General features: G+C 48.3%; 4 protein-coding genes across 4 annotated transcripts; 2 read left to right on the top strand and 2 right to left on the bottom strand.

Moving 5' to 3' along the window:
* Positions 1 to 2,211: 2,211 nt before the first annotated feature.
* Positions 2,212 to 4,729, bottom strand: Pmar_PMAR012692 (hypothetical protein; the record flags this gene model as incomplete). Its single annotated transcript, XM_002787862.1, has 13 exons — positions 2,212 to 2,407; positions 2,687 to 2,797; positions 2,850 to 2,922; positions 2,969 to 3,083; positions 3,139 to 3,292; positions 3,335 to 3,442; positions 3,489 to 3,642; positions 3,694 to 3,852; positions 3,901 to 4,047; positions 4,091 to 4,190; positions 4,240 to 4,336; positions 4,386 to 4,505; positions 4,547 to 4,729. The coding sequence occupies 13 exons, from the start codon at positions 4,727 to 4,729 to the stop codon at positions 2,273 to 2,275; spliced, it is 1,656 nt and encodes a 551-aa protein (XP_002787908.1). The 3' UTR covers positions 2,212 to 2,272.
* A 146-nt stretch (positions 4,730 to 4,875) lies between these two features.
* Positions 4,876 to 5,294, bottom strand: Pmar_PMAR012691 (apicomplexan small protein, putative; the record flags this gene model as incomplete). Its single annotated transcript, XM_002787861.1, has 3 exons — positions 4,876 to 5,022; positions 5,068 to 5,184; positions 5,235 to 5,294. The coding sequence occupies 3 exons, from the start codon at positions 5,292 to 5,294 to the stop codon at positions 4,876 to 4,878; spliced, it is 324 nt and encodes a 107-aa protein (XP_002787907.1).
* Positions 5,295 to 5,477: 183 nt separating this feature from the next.
* Pmar_PMAR012690 (hypothetical protein) lies at positions 5,478 to 5,788 on the top strand (the record flags this gene model as incomplete). The annotated part of the gene is made up of 3 exons (XM_002787860.1): positions 5,478 to 5,519; positions 5,578 to 5,667; positions 5,747 to 5,788. 3 exons carry the CDS (start codon positions 5,478 to 5,480, stop codon positions 5,786 to 5,788), a joined length of 174 nt encoding a protein of 57 aa, XP_002787906.1.
* Positions 5,789 to 14,018: 8,230 nt separating this feature from the next.
* Pmar_PMAR012689 (hypothetical protein) lies at positions 14,019 to 14,235 on the top strand (the record flags this gene model as incomplete). Its single annotated transcript, XM_002787859.1, has 2 exons — positions 14,019 to 14,055; positions 14,105 to 14,235. 2 exons carry the CDS (start codon positions 14,019 to 14,021, stop codon positions 14,233 to 14,235), a joined length of 168 nt encoding a protein of 55 aa, XP_002787905.1.
* Positions 14,236 to 14,451: the final 216 nt, after the last annotated feature.

The raw sequence follows: 14,451 nt of genomic DNA, 5'->3' as shown, positions 1-14,451 counted from the left end.
TTGCTCTTCAGAAGAATATGAATTCTCGACCCTTTCGACTAAAGATGTCAGTACGAGCGGAATCAGATTTGTCTGTGTCTGGGATCTCTGATGCTCTCTACGACGTCGTCGTCTGTGCTGGCAGTGATTGCCATATTTATCGTCTTTATTAAATTATGGTGAGAGGTATTGGAACTTCTCCTATCATACTTGGTGTTATACCCCTGCTAGTGTCATCAAATATGTTAGTTATGATGTTCTAAAGCCATGGTTAGGTGACACTACAGGCTATGAGTTCTACTCGCAGAGCAGTGCTCTAGTGAGGGTGTTAGAAGACACGTATGAGCTTGACGTTCCTCTTATTTGCTGGTTGTTCTACAATGTCATTGAGACGAAATGTACTAGCGAGGTCAAACGTGAACGAGCTAGGGATACTCTGAGGAGATTCTTCCTGTCGTCCAGAAATGATATGCTTCAACTTGCTGATGACATTGAACGAAATGTACAAGTAGATGTGCAGTTGAGTACTTCAACTACTTTCATCGATTATAATCTCGAGAATGGTGAAGGTGCCCAGAGAGCTATGACCTGTCAGTGGTTCAACAAATGCAACGTATTCCATCACCTGTGCGGGGAGATATCGTTCACAAAGCTTCTAATTTGCTTACTCTGAACACTTCTACATATACATCGTTACAATGTCATCGTACGTCATCGACGAACTTTCTACCCACGATAATTTTTCTACAGTCGGCATCGAGTCCTCATTTTTCCCACATATTTACCCTACCGAAAACTTTTGCAAATCTTTTTTGAAAATCGCTGCCGGGTGCGACTCTGTAAGAACTCATAAGATGTTTTTCATTCGAAGAGCTTTTTGGCAACCTAGAAACTGAAGTTATAGATTAATCAGGATATATATAATCTGCATCCGGATTATATTCTCAATCTACGCCAAAACTATATGACCACCAACGTCAACGAAGCTGCTTACTATGTTACTGGTTCTGCTGGTTGTGGCAAATCGTAGGTCATGTTACATATGATACGGTCGTCTCTACTTGCAAGATGTCGCGTAGCACTTACATGTCCTACCGGATTCTTAGCCTGCGATTTTAAAAATGAAACAGCATCTTTCCTCTATGCTAACAACCTACATGTGGATACTCATCACTCTCTATTCGACCTCGCCCCAGTTGGTACAAGGCTTGTACTACAAGCTGTAGAAGCGGTAACTTACTTCGTAAAGATGGCGCTATCTGTGTAGACGAAGTTTCTATGGTACCTGCTCTTGTCATCAATAAGCTGTTCGAGGACCTCAAAACGCCTATTATTTTATTTTTCGGAGACTTTGGTCAACTCAATCCTCTCATCTCAGAGTATCATGCTAATCCTGCTGTTATTACCACGCGTGAGATCAAAAACGGTACTACATCCTCTACTTTTCATTCTAAAACTCAGTTCATTTAACTATACAGCATAGACTTGCTCATAATGCTCCTGTTTCTATTTTTTTGTCTAAACTCCGTAGTAAACAGATTAAGGACGAATGGTTGACTGAATTTGAAAAAGGCACCACTTTCCCTTATTTGAAAAAACTAAACTTATTGTCGTCTTGTACTACAAGTATGACAAAAGAGCTGCTCAGCTTGTGAGCCAAATAGCTTTTTCCATTTATTGTACTGACGGCGTACAGCAAGATTACTTCCTAGGTGACAATTCGGTAGAATGTCCTTTAATACTCAGAAGATACATACTAACTATTAATGGAGATAAATCTAAAGATTTTGTTAACGGTATGAGAATTAGAATCCTCGAGAAAGTAGGAGATCGGCTAATTGCTCAAATGTTTAGCAAGAACATCATCTGTGCCCACAGTATGCATAATTCTGACAAAATACTAAATACCACCTGTTTTAAAGTGAATACTCTATATCATGTTCCTTTCCCTCGACGATTCATCGTGCACAAGGACTAACTTTGAAAGATACTACTATCATCTCATGGTGCGACCTACCAGAGTGGAGAGACCCTCGTTTACTTTACGTCACTCCAAGTCGTGTACAGCGAAAAGATCAATTTCGAATTCTAGGTCCGTTAACTTGACGCATGCTGTTGTAGACATTTTTTACTCTCGTTGTATTACATTTCAGCAGTGAAGGTGTTGCGATGGTTGGCGTTATACAGACTTATCAACCATGTTACTGCTTGACAACGCTACAGAAGATACCTTCGCACTGAAACGATTTTGAAACAAATGATCGTCTGTCCGATGGGTGGACATGCTCTTCCTCTATTCCTTATTCTCGGCAGGAGTGGCATCCTTCAATGAGCCAAACTCTTTGATGATCTTCTTCTTTATGTTGGCATCATCCGAAACATCGTCACTCTGTGTCGCCTTGTCATTGGACTTTTCCTCTCCATCAACCTGAACTCCGGTAACTCAGCGATTCTGTCTCACATCACGAGAATAATACAGGGTGGTGCAAAAAAGGGCCCACCCCTCGAAATTCTTGGCAAGTGACAGTTCGTGAACAACAAAGGTACCACTTGATTCAAGTGGCACTTGGAACTTTCAAGTGCCACTTGAATCAAGTACCTCTGTGGCTTTCAAGTTGAATGCCCTCATCGAGCTCTCTCCAACGGTATATGAACGGTTCTGACATCCGTATTGGACCCTATTTTCGCCCCACCCTGTGAATCCTACCTCTATTTCGTCACCAGAGTCCTCATCACTGAATTCGGACAAGTCAGTGATCGGATCTGTAGCATCATCGAAGCCACCGAACATATCATTCCTAGGTTGAGGCTTGGTAGTCTATATAAAAAGGCGATAGTCATTCAATGCATAGTGTCGGGCTATAGCTCACAATGTCTCTGACCATCTCGTTAGGATCAAGAACGACTCCACCACCAGCAAGGTAATCGTTTATATACCACGACCTGGGATCAGGGTGTTAGTACGATGCGGATGACCGAAAATACTCACGATAGTTGAACTGCATCAAGAGAGAACCTGTCATTGACAACGTCGACAGCGTCTGTGAACTCCTTAGGAAGGAGGTTATAGTCGACTGTGCTGTAGAACTCTGGTGTGCGGTAATCTGATGGTAGAAGTATGCTACATGCTAGAAGCCAGGGATGGGGCCCCATAAGTACCATGCTCATTGAGCCAGTTCAAGAGATGTTCGTAAGAAGTATGTGTAATTGTTTGCCATCCCAAACTTCGAGATGTGAAACGACTAAAGCTCTTGGCTGGATCCACGATGGGCTCTCCATCCAACGACACATAGTGAAGTACTGTTTTAGTTTCCTATAGGGTGCATTAATGGCCACCTGCGAGGTACTCAGCTACCTCATTATCAGTAGTCGCAAGCTCCTTCATGGTAGCATCGAAAACAGAGGTCTTCACTAGTGCATCATAGGGTTCGGGTGATGCTAGGAGTAGATGCCGTACTCTAGTCTGTGAAAGCATCATCTACTACTGAGACCTTCCCATCTGACGGTACCTCATCTTTAGCTGTCGTACGCTCGATAACACCCGACTCGTTGGCTACACTCCTGATGACATCCAAAGTTTCGTCCAAGACCTCCATCAACTTCTTCTGGCCTGAGGGCTCTAAGAAGGTGAGCGCATCCTCGGCCAAGAGTGGCAACTCATATCTGAAAGAAGGGAACAGTACGACTGCTGAGTACATACTCAAAGGAACTTACTTGCTGGTGGTATTCCCTCGATTGAAAAGCCTCCCTAAGCGCATCCAAGCTGTCCCTTGTGACCATCGGCCCAACGACTGAACCTTGGTAGTTGATGATGTGACGTCATCATCCGGGGAGAAGAGACGTGAGCGCGGATACGATGCTGGGCAGCTGATCCTGGAATATAAACACCTAGGTTCTATTCCGATGGGGCGAGGGTATTACACTGAGACATTCTGCATCATATCAGCAGTGACATCTTTCGTGAGTATATCTACTCCACGACCAGCTAGGAGGACTCTAGGCAGCTCAGCCACCTCAGTGGGGCAGTAGAGGGTGACAGGGGAGTACCCTAGAGCTACTGCTATAGCGCTGAGGAGCAGTAGTAAGGCGTGTAGTATGAGGCTGAACTAACCTGTCCGTAACAGCCTTCAAGAGGTTATCCATCTCCATATCAGTGATGACGGCAGCTGTTTTACCATTGCCAGGAGTGTAACGACCAACCTTACCGTTGCCTGTCCCCGACGATCAAGTGAGAACGAGCACTTGTAAAAAACCTACTACCTTCAGTGGAAGTTGAGTTTTCCAAAGAGACTATCGCGGCATCTATCTCACACAGCTTCCTTACTATAGAGGCTGCTGCTGAGTCGAAGAGGGTCGGCTGAGATGGTAGCGGATCAAGAGATACGGGGCGTAACATAACGGGTTACTTGAACACCTTTGACAGCTTCAATCAAGCCAGCCCGATTAAGAGGGATAGGCTCGTCCAGACCCCCTGTCTTTGCTCCTTTCACGACCTTGTTAACAGCCAGGGGATCAGCATCGCCAGTCTGAAAACACCTATAATATGAACAAGAGAAAAAATTATTACGTCCTCGTTCTCTTTTGCTGTTATGTCCCTCATCAAAGTTTTCACAGCTGCTTGAATATCGCTACTTGTTTGTTGTCTGGCCGTAGCAAAGCCTCTTAAGGCAGTGGATAAGGATGCTATACCGCTCCTCAGGCCAGGACTTGATGATGGGAGTACCACCTTCAAACTACACAGAGTAGACATATCGTAAATGAACTGGGGCATATAGTGACACCCAACCACCGACCCTATCCCAACATGTGGTCAATACTGGATACTTCGGCAACACAATCTTATCGGAATGTGAGGAAAATCCCGACACAATGCTTCACACCGTCACTGGTGGCAATCTACTGCTTTTGGCCGGCCTTAGACCTCCCTCCCTTAGTCTCCTTCTTCTCTAATTCATCCAAGTACTTGTGATGGCATAAAGTGAAGAGTGTAATGAGGATAGCGAATAGTATCACATGGGTTAGGTTGTATTCGAAACGATTATGCTGAGGAGTCATACCAATCATTATCGATTCAGCACATCCTTTTACCTTGAATGGTAGGGAGTTCTGTAGGAAGTTGCCAAATACACCGGTACGAGCCCGCTCCGTTACCACTATAAACTTGTAGAAGAGGCTTAACACGTATCTACGGCAGAGGGAGAGCTCCTAACTGGAGTCTGAACATGGTAGTACAGTGATAATCCCGATAGGCATACCACAAAAGCCCCAGTGACAAGAGCATCCAGTAGACGACTAATGCTGACGATCGCAGTCATGATGAAGAAGAGTGATAACAAAAACCTGACCACACTTCTACAACAAACCACAGAATGACTTGTCGAATTTCGTCATCGCGCGCCATGAAATGCGTTGCAAGGAGGGTGGCCGTCGTTGATCATTAGCGGTCGTAGGAATGATTAAGCTGTAGATCCGCTACTTCCTCAGTGCTGCCTTCCACTATGTCATCCAGCGATGGTGGATTCGACTTTGATGCAGTACTGGTAATAAAGGGGATCATCGATAGAAACCACCGCGTAGTCACTCTCATTGTTGGTTCAGAGAGCAGATAACCCCTCCAGTGGGGGAGAGGCTGGTGATACTAACACAGCAGGGATGTTCGGCGGAGGCATCGCCGATCTCGAAAGCCAAGTAGCTGTAACATATCTCTGTGGAGAGTGTGGAGCGTAATAGAAGGAGCCATTGTCGTAATGGTAGTAGTATGTTGAAGGTACGTCGACATCAAACCCCACGATGCTGTAAGGTGCCGTGAATGTGGACATCGTATATTATATAAACTTAGACAGAAGCAAAGGCCCTGTGTCTATGAGGCACGATAGTCTACTGTTTCTTATAAACTGTTGCACTATTCACGTTACTGTACAGCAGACTGTGCTGTGTTGGGTTGGGGTAGTAGCATACAGCAGATTCGCCGCTTGTTCCTTTCTCCACGTGATATATGAACAAGCTTACACCCCCTCTGGGTCTTTGGAGGCAGTAGACCTCGTCCTGATATCGCAGCTGGGGTATTGCAGATTCAAATGGGTGAGTATCGGTATCAATGCCTCAACTTGCCTCGAGGAGAACCGTCTAATCAGAAACGTATATTGAACCACGACAGGGGCTAACTCACTGACGGCAGTGAAGGCTTGTTTTACCGTAACAGCTGAGAGCAGTTGTGAGTGTGGGGTGTTGGTGTGGGGCAGCAGTACTTATGGTCGGGAGAGGTTCATGGTACTAGTGTTGCTGGTTATCCTAGCCCAGGGTATCAAGCCGGGTATCAGACAGAACTCCACCCAGTATCTACACGATATGAAGGGGAAGCTCCAGCGAATAAGAGACAATAGACTCAGTCTCGATGAAATCCTGTCTCATACGGATGATCTCCATGCTATCATACATACTGCTCGTGCGCGTCTTATTTGATCAGTTGTTCATTACCAACGTTATGTCGTCGATGGTGTTGAGTAATCTAGTCCGCTTGAGAAGATGAGCCTTGGGGTTAGGCTTGGCTCAGTCCTAGTCGAACCCTACTGAGGGCTTCAGTCTGAGGAAGTCTTGAATCTTACATTGTGAAGTGCTTAACTCAGATATCTCGTTACCCTGTGTTGAGCTAGTCCCATTCGATTAGAGATGTCCAATGAAACGACCACGCACGCGGTAGTGCAAAGGTTGTTGTTATTCAGTGAATCAGATTCCGGTAGGTCTGTGTGTGATAGAAGGATTGTCGATCATCCGCATTCGTCTGGGAGCCTGGTTATTCAGTACAAATCTCGATTAAGACCTACGATCACTCGTCCAAGCTCTTATCGTCACTTTCATCAAGGTCCCACCATAACCCTCGTAGACTTTCATTTGCGGATCGATTTTGTGTTAACTAGTAGTTCCACCCTCTCACTCATTCCGGGGGGTGCATCACGACAACTGCACGATGATTCTAACCTGAATAACTGAAGGAACCGCCTTCTAGCCCCAATCCTTCATGAAAAATAGTGGAGGGGACCGACGGGCCGAGGCGTTACACTTTCCCATGTGGTAAGAGGTGGAGGATGTACAGTTCATATGATGATGTGATAGAGGATGGGATTACAATTGCCAGGGAGTTAAGAGAGATATGAACCGAAAAGATTCCAAGAGCCACCTCGATGTCATGGTGCCTAGATGATATGTCTCGACCGATAACATCCTCGTCATGTTGGTGAGCGTACATAGAACTCGAGAGTTCTCTGTTGAGAAACTGCCTCAGTTCTCTGTCCATAGATCACCTCCATAGAAGTTCTGAACTCCCAACAACAGTTTAAGCAGGAGGGGTCATTTGAGGACTATTATCGTTGATTGCCTCCATAAAACAACGTTTCCGAACCCTTCTCCAACATAGTTATTGATTATTCGATGGTAGTAGGGGTGCGGAATTGATGGACATGTGTGGTCTCTAACAGTGGACTGTTGGTGGCCAACACAAGAAGTATGGCTACTATCATGAACAACATCAGTTATCGTGGGTATAGCATTACATCTCCTTTGTGTACGAACAACGCGAATACCGGGAAAGCTGGTTTGGGAGAATATCAAGGTTCGGTGATTCAGCGAGGGATGGTAGGAATCTCAGTTGTGGGCCAATCGAAGCCGTCGAGATCCATCTGGGACAAGAGCTGAAGAGATGAAATCTCCTGAGTTCAGAGCGAAGATAGATTATTTACAGTCCGGCCTACGACTTGTATGATCCTCCCGAGGATAGTGCTGAGCTACATCGTCGATCCTGCAAGGTGGAATGTGCGTGAGCTGGTGGAGTTGAAGAACACCCACCAGTTGCTTATGCTCTCTCTTGTCCAGTACTTATCTTGATGCTCCCTACTGTGCCTGTTACGAAGGAGCACGACGAGATTATAAGATACCAAGTCGGGCTGGTAACTCACTCAGTCGGAGACCGGCGTCCGATCATGATGAAATAGGTATCAGTGTTGGATATCCTCCCAATAAGGAATATCTTCGAGCGGCTCTCTCCCACAGATGGTATGCTGAACAGAGCGAATTCGACCTTTTCAGATTCTGCCGTGCCATCATTATGCAGAGTCAACCAGCGTGGACGGCGGATGTTACCGCCATGTGATGGACTCCCGTGGAGAGTAGAGTTCAGCTGGTAGAGCAATTTATTCTGTGCCACCAAGGCAAAACATCGAGGGGAGAGGCTGAAGAAATCATAGTCTGTCGCCATTAAAGCGTCCGGTCCTAATCGACGAATGGGTAATAGGTAACACGTTTTTCCGTCATTGGACTTCGCGCTGAGCCTATCACCATCCTTCTCCAGTGACATGGTTAAGGAGGCACCTTCTACGGAGAGTTCGCGCTGCACGGTTGTCGAGAGGTGACCGTGCATTTCGTCCGGCTTGAAGTCGGAGTCAAGGACAGTCATTCGGCGAGTAGGGTCGCCAAGCATGCATACGATTGTGTGTTTTGGTTCCATCTCGTATATACAATAGAGGTCATCGCCTAGCCTACCCAGGCAGACGGATGATGACAGCACTGAAAGAGCGCAGAGGATGCGGGATACGATAGGGGTATTGCACAGGCGGCGAGATGATATCGACATCAGAGGACGGAGAACACGATCGACTGTAGAATCGTCCCCTAGAGTTTGTTCGCACCAGGCTGGTGGACATGCATTGACAACGCAAGGCTCCTCCTATATACGAAGGCACTCACCACCAGTGTATGTCATGAAACCGCTCTTCGTCCGAATTTTGGCCTATACTCCTGCTCACCATCATGTGTCGCCAGATAATTGTCTATACTGTCATCCACCTCCCCTCCCCTTGCTGAGATCAGCCTAGCATCACTGCCATCCACCTCCCCTCCCCTTGCTGAGATCTGCCTAGCATCACTGCCATCCACCTCCCCTGCCCTTTCTGAGATCAGCCTAGCTTCACTGTCATCCACCTCCCCTGCCCTCTCTGGGATGGATACGTCATGTTGATGGCCTCCGAGCTGTGGAGCAATGAATCTTCTGGGAGCACGGGTATGTGATGGCTCAGGGTAGATCTCTGGACCTCCCCGCAAGACCATACCCTCATCCCTATCCGGTTTACTGATGCCTGTATCACCACCCTCTGTGAATAGTGTATCCAAAGGATTTGTCACTGGAGGCACTGTGGTCGATGAGGGTTGACGACCCGTCTCTGGGCTAACTCCAAGCCGCCGGTCATCAGCCTCTACCAGTGCAGCGCTACTAGGGGCAAAAAGCGAATCCAAACTAGGTAATGCTGAGGCCTTGCTCTCCTTCGAGTCAAGGTCAGGAGTAGGAAGAGCGACAACAGATGTTCCAACAGGCGCCAGCGTCATCAGGTCCATACTGTATGCAGCTTGACGCTGTTCGGCACTGGGACTCACTTCACTGCCCCCACACGCGTCCATGGGTATATGCATTGATTCCACATGACTATCATCTTGGCCATCATCGCAGGCCGATTCGAGGGGTTCGCGTAGTCTCCCTTGCCTCCTCCTCCTGTCAGCAGCGTCAGCAATACTAGCAGTTGCTTGCTCTAAAGACAACAGTTCCGTATCACCTCATCATGATGACAACCTACCAATATGCTTAGCTCGTTCCTTGATCGCCATTAGATCAGGCGAGCGTTCGTCCTGCGGTGGGCTGCTCTTCCGAGCCTTTGGTGACCCGGCTATCTCGGAGGTCGCTGTGCCTGTAGACCATGAAGGAGGAGGAGAGACTTGGTCATGCCCTACTACTACTGGCACCATGACTGCCGCCTCCACCCGTATAGAGCCCTTTAGGTGAGTGGTTCCTCTTGCGGATAAGTTCAGAATAGTCAGGCCGTAGTGATCGAGGTAGACTCTTCTTCACATCATGTGGCAATGAGCTATATAGCTTAACATGTTCACTGATATCTACCGCAATTACCATAATCTACCACCTCTAATAACGACCTACGCTGTCTTTCTAAAGTGGAGGCCCGATCGAGCCTCGTCTCTAGGTCCTTCATCTCCAACTCTAGACGCTGACGGTCTGCAGCGTGCGCCCTCCGTCTCTGCGTCATATTCCGCTGGGACTAAGAAGCCGTAGATGTCTTTATCTATTCCGATAGAGCAGCAGTGCACGACCTGGTCAATGACCCTAGTTAGATTGGCCACTTCTGCTTGCAGTTGGGACTTTCGTGCCTCAAGCTCGACTCTAGCTCTTGCCTGTTTACCCTCTGCGGCAGAACTGCGGCAGTCCTGTGTGGAAGGATGACTACAACGGTTCGGTGGACACTAACCTGTTCTCTCTGTTGTAGGTCGCGTAGCTTGGCAGCAAGGTGAGCCTCCTTCTGCATTAGGGCCGGCATCTGCCTCTCTAGTGCCTGCTAGACCAGTAGGTATAGAGTAGCACGTCGTTGGATACCTCTATTTCTGCAGCTATCTTCCTATTTTTCTCGTACCATCTCTCGACCTCAACACGTAGCTGCTGCTCTTCCCTACGTTGAGCCATGACTGAGGTTGACCAACCTCCTCCGCGGAAAGCGCTCGAATAACACCTCTGCCCACGAGACCTCCCCCTGACGGGTCCTCTTGGTCTAACTTCACCACTCTGTTCAAGTCCCAGTCGTTACGAGATACCTCCGTCTCTGAGTGCATGCATATCATCATACACGCAGCTCCTGTTGACGCCTCACTCAAGGCCCTTATAGCTTTCCGGAGCCCTTCTATCTCTGAGTCGAGAGCCTCGTTCTCTACTTGTAGTGCCACACCTCGTTCCCTGGAATTCATATCGGTTACCATGCGGTTGATTGCTATGGTCTCCAGGACTTGTCAACAGCGCGCGAATGCTTTTGCCTTAACCGTTTCAGCTCCGCGTTCGCTGCATCCAGCATCCTCTTGGTGCCGACTGCGTTGGCCTCGACGCTGAGCATCATTATTGGGCAATCAGACGGATGCAGTCGAGAGCCTACTCCCTTGAGTTGATACTGGGAAGCATCCTGGCCGGAGAGGCTGAGTTTTTGCCACGTGACGAACCTACAGAGTAGCTCGTGGTAGACTTTGTGGTAGAACTAGTGACAGTATACAGTCGTTGACGCCGACTACTGGAGTGGCCATACTACCCCTCTTTGCTGCTTGGAGTCGCATAAGCTTATCGATTGCTGGTACAGCAAGCTCTGCAGTGCGGGCCAAATGCTTTATCCATCGACGGAGCTCCGTGTTCTCTTCCCCTATATGCATTCCTTTCCTCCCTACGCCCCGGTAGCGTTCACAGGATCCATTCGTACGTAATTGTTCCCAGGTCATGGTCATGTCCTTCCTGCTGTCAAGGTATTCCCTCAACTGGATGCATATCACACACGACCTACACAGCTGACTGCCACTGTATGCGAGGGAATACCCTCACTTGCATCTCATACAGTAACCACCTCCCAAAGCTGATACGACCTCAGCTTGAAGCAGGGATCGATCTCCTCCAAACACACCGAACGATCCTACCAAGATGAAGGCTTCTAGTCAACTGTCTACGGCCTCTACCTCGACAACGGGGGCATTGCTTGGCAATGACCGATGATCGGAGCCCTTCCAGTCGAGGCCTTCTCCTAGATGTTCCACGCCCTTCAACGGGCATCGAGGCCTTATTTGGTGCCGCGTTCTGAGATGAGTTGGGGGAGGGTGTACCAAGTAGTAGGGTACCCTATTTCCTCCGTATTTAGTGTCCTGAACAACAGCCTTCTTGAGTAGCGTATCTCTACGCGGGTTATTAGCCCTGTCGGGCATTATCATCTCGCTGACGGCCTCCAACGGTGTGCTCAGGGCCCTTGAAGGCGCACCCTCACTCGGGTCGTCAAAGTCAGATTGGGAGTATCTATGGAGCCTCTGTCAACGATACCCCCTATCCATGTACTTCTCATCGCTTTCTTCACCCTCCATTGTATGGGACTGTTGATTACTCTGCACCAGCCGTTTGCTCAAGTCGGAGCTGCCGAGGAGAATGCCACCCTCATCGTCATTGATACGTCCACGACCTAGATGATAGTATGTAACAACAGGTAAATCGTTATTCCACCCGGCCTCATAGGGATGCCTGCTCCTCCAGTAGTCTCCGCTACCACACCACTGGAGTAGCTAGACAGAGGCACCGAGATGCGTGAGGGGGCTCGTGACGACGTTATACGTTGATGCCTGAGGTTCTACTCTCCCACGTACTAGATGGTTCAGAAGTAAAGCCCCACCCGTCATAGAGATCGGCAGATGCATCCTCATCGTAAACTTCATCGCCCCACAGATCATCATCAGTCTATAAGGCAAGCAGTGTCTGACTAAGTCATATCACTTGGGACTACCGAGTCTGGTCCGCTCCTGTGACCTCCTACCATCGTAGAGGTCATCGAACCGATGCTTAATGCAACTATATTCCCAAAGCGATCGTCAGTAACATAATGCAAGATATATTCCACGACAATTTATTAGGGCTAGCTGCCTTGGTGATCGATTCGATTCTAAGCTGGTCCTAGGTATTGACTTGTCTATGACGAGATAATCATTAGATAGATTTTCCTCGTCAGTTGAGTCTGGACAGCACTCTTTCGACACCATAGGTGGTCACTTCATTATTCGAGGGCAGTCACTATTCTGGCAAAGTGCATGAACAGCGCGTTAAGAGTAGCGCACGCCACTTGTTCAGCCTACTGAGTGAACGGGATTGATGGAAAACGTTTCCAGTGGTCAGCGTTGTGAGACGATCATTGAGGCATCAGGAGGGTAGCGTAACGCCTCTCGCAATTGGAGGACGAGTGCCATCACGCGGGCACTCCTTGCATGCAGTAGACGCTACAAGCTTTGCGGGTTCTATAACTTTAGCCCTCATAGAGGGTAATAACAGAACCCCTAGTACTCGAGGCAGTGGAGCGGAGAGAAATCCCTCGGCGAGCTCTTTGTAACTCGAAACAGATGGAGCGTCCTACTGAGCCAGTGTAAAAGGGAGGGCATTCGACAGTTTGGACTATTCATCACAGAGCGAATACGCATCTGTGATGAGCTCATCATATAGCGAATCTTTGGACGGTCGGTGCCCATCCAGCGAGCAAGAAAAGCAGTTTGGTCTTAGCTCGAGAGACGTCGTGTTCCATAACCGAAACATGGGCTCAACCACGATCATCTGATAGTGTGAAGAGTTTCCTCTCGGTATGCTCGCTCCTAATGCCTTGTATTACAGTGAATAACAATGATATTAAGCTAGTTAATAAGGGAGAGATTGAGATAATGATACTAAGCGAACGCCGAACGAACATAGAGATACGGTTTAGTCGCCACACAAGAAGCAATCCCGTGGGGGGGTTACTGATTTCTGCCGTGTATTGACAACCCAGACTGCCACTGAGTACCAATAGCGGGAGGATTACCTCGTATAGCGCACTATAAGAAGTTGGCATTTGCCGTGACGGATCGTAGTCTATGTTCCTAACCAGCATATGAGCTTTCAGTACCAATCAAGGATATCAAGCAGAGCAGCCTCGACACTTGATGCGGAGCGAGTGCATGAGAATACTGGGGGGATGGTAAGCGACGAAATCGAGGAAGACATAGAGTAGGTAAGGGCTATATACAACTTGTACTGTAGCAGAGGTAGCAGGTACGATGACGACTTCGACACGGAGTCGGAGGACGATATTGATGAACGAGTAGCAATCATTAAAGCTGGTGGCAGTAGTGAGGATTATAGTGAAGCTCTGGCGAACCGATTGGGCCTTAGGATAGGTATTGGCCGGCCCTCGAGCAGGAGTGGTGGTAGAGTGTCTTTATCTATCGAGAGGCCAACACAGGTCGGGGAGGGAGGGTTGGGTTTAGGCAGCGGGAGTTTAGGTATCGAGGGGACCTCCATCTGAAGGTGAGGACCACATAGAGGATATCCGTCGGGCTATGGAGGTGGAACGGGAAAGAGCAGAGCATCATCAACAGATGCAACGACGATTAAGGTCTGCTTTGGGTTACATCCTGGACAGTGGAGTAGCCTTTTTAGCACCGACTCCACGATGCAGCTGGCCATACCAAAGGCACAGTTCACGACGGGTACTGAGGACCACGACCATCAAGATGAGGTAGCGCTCTTCCTTGGTAGGTGGAGAGAGGGAGCACAAGGAGCGTCTGAAGAGGTTGAGGGAACTTGAGAAACTGGGTGTCAAGAGGAGGATCGGCACACATCCCGAGACGTATCCTAGATATCGACAACCTCGTCATTGCTTCTTTTAGGTTTACCCTTCTCGACCAATGGCCGGAATCGGAGTATGTCCTCTTGCTGCAGAACAGAGGCAGCAGGTTCTCCCGGCTCCGCAGTGTCGGCTCGCAGTGTAATGATGACTCGATTGATCAACCCGTTCAGACAGTGAGGCTGGTGATATCGGGGGCTGCTCGTGATGGCTCCAGCCCAGATACTTCCAGAGGGATGTCCCGCGGCTGTCCAATCTG

Source organism: Perkinsus marinus, assembly GCF_000006405.1.
Source record: "Perkinsus marinus ATCC 50983 genomic scaffold scf_1104296929318, whole genome shotgun sequence".
NCBI classification, from domain to species: domain Eukaryota; phylum Perkinsozoa; order Perkinsida; family Perkinsidae; genus Perkinsus; species Perkinsus marinus.
The sequence above is the reverse complement of the archived record's forward strand: the minus strand, read 5'-3'. Positions and strand labels throughout refer to the sequence as shown.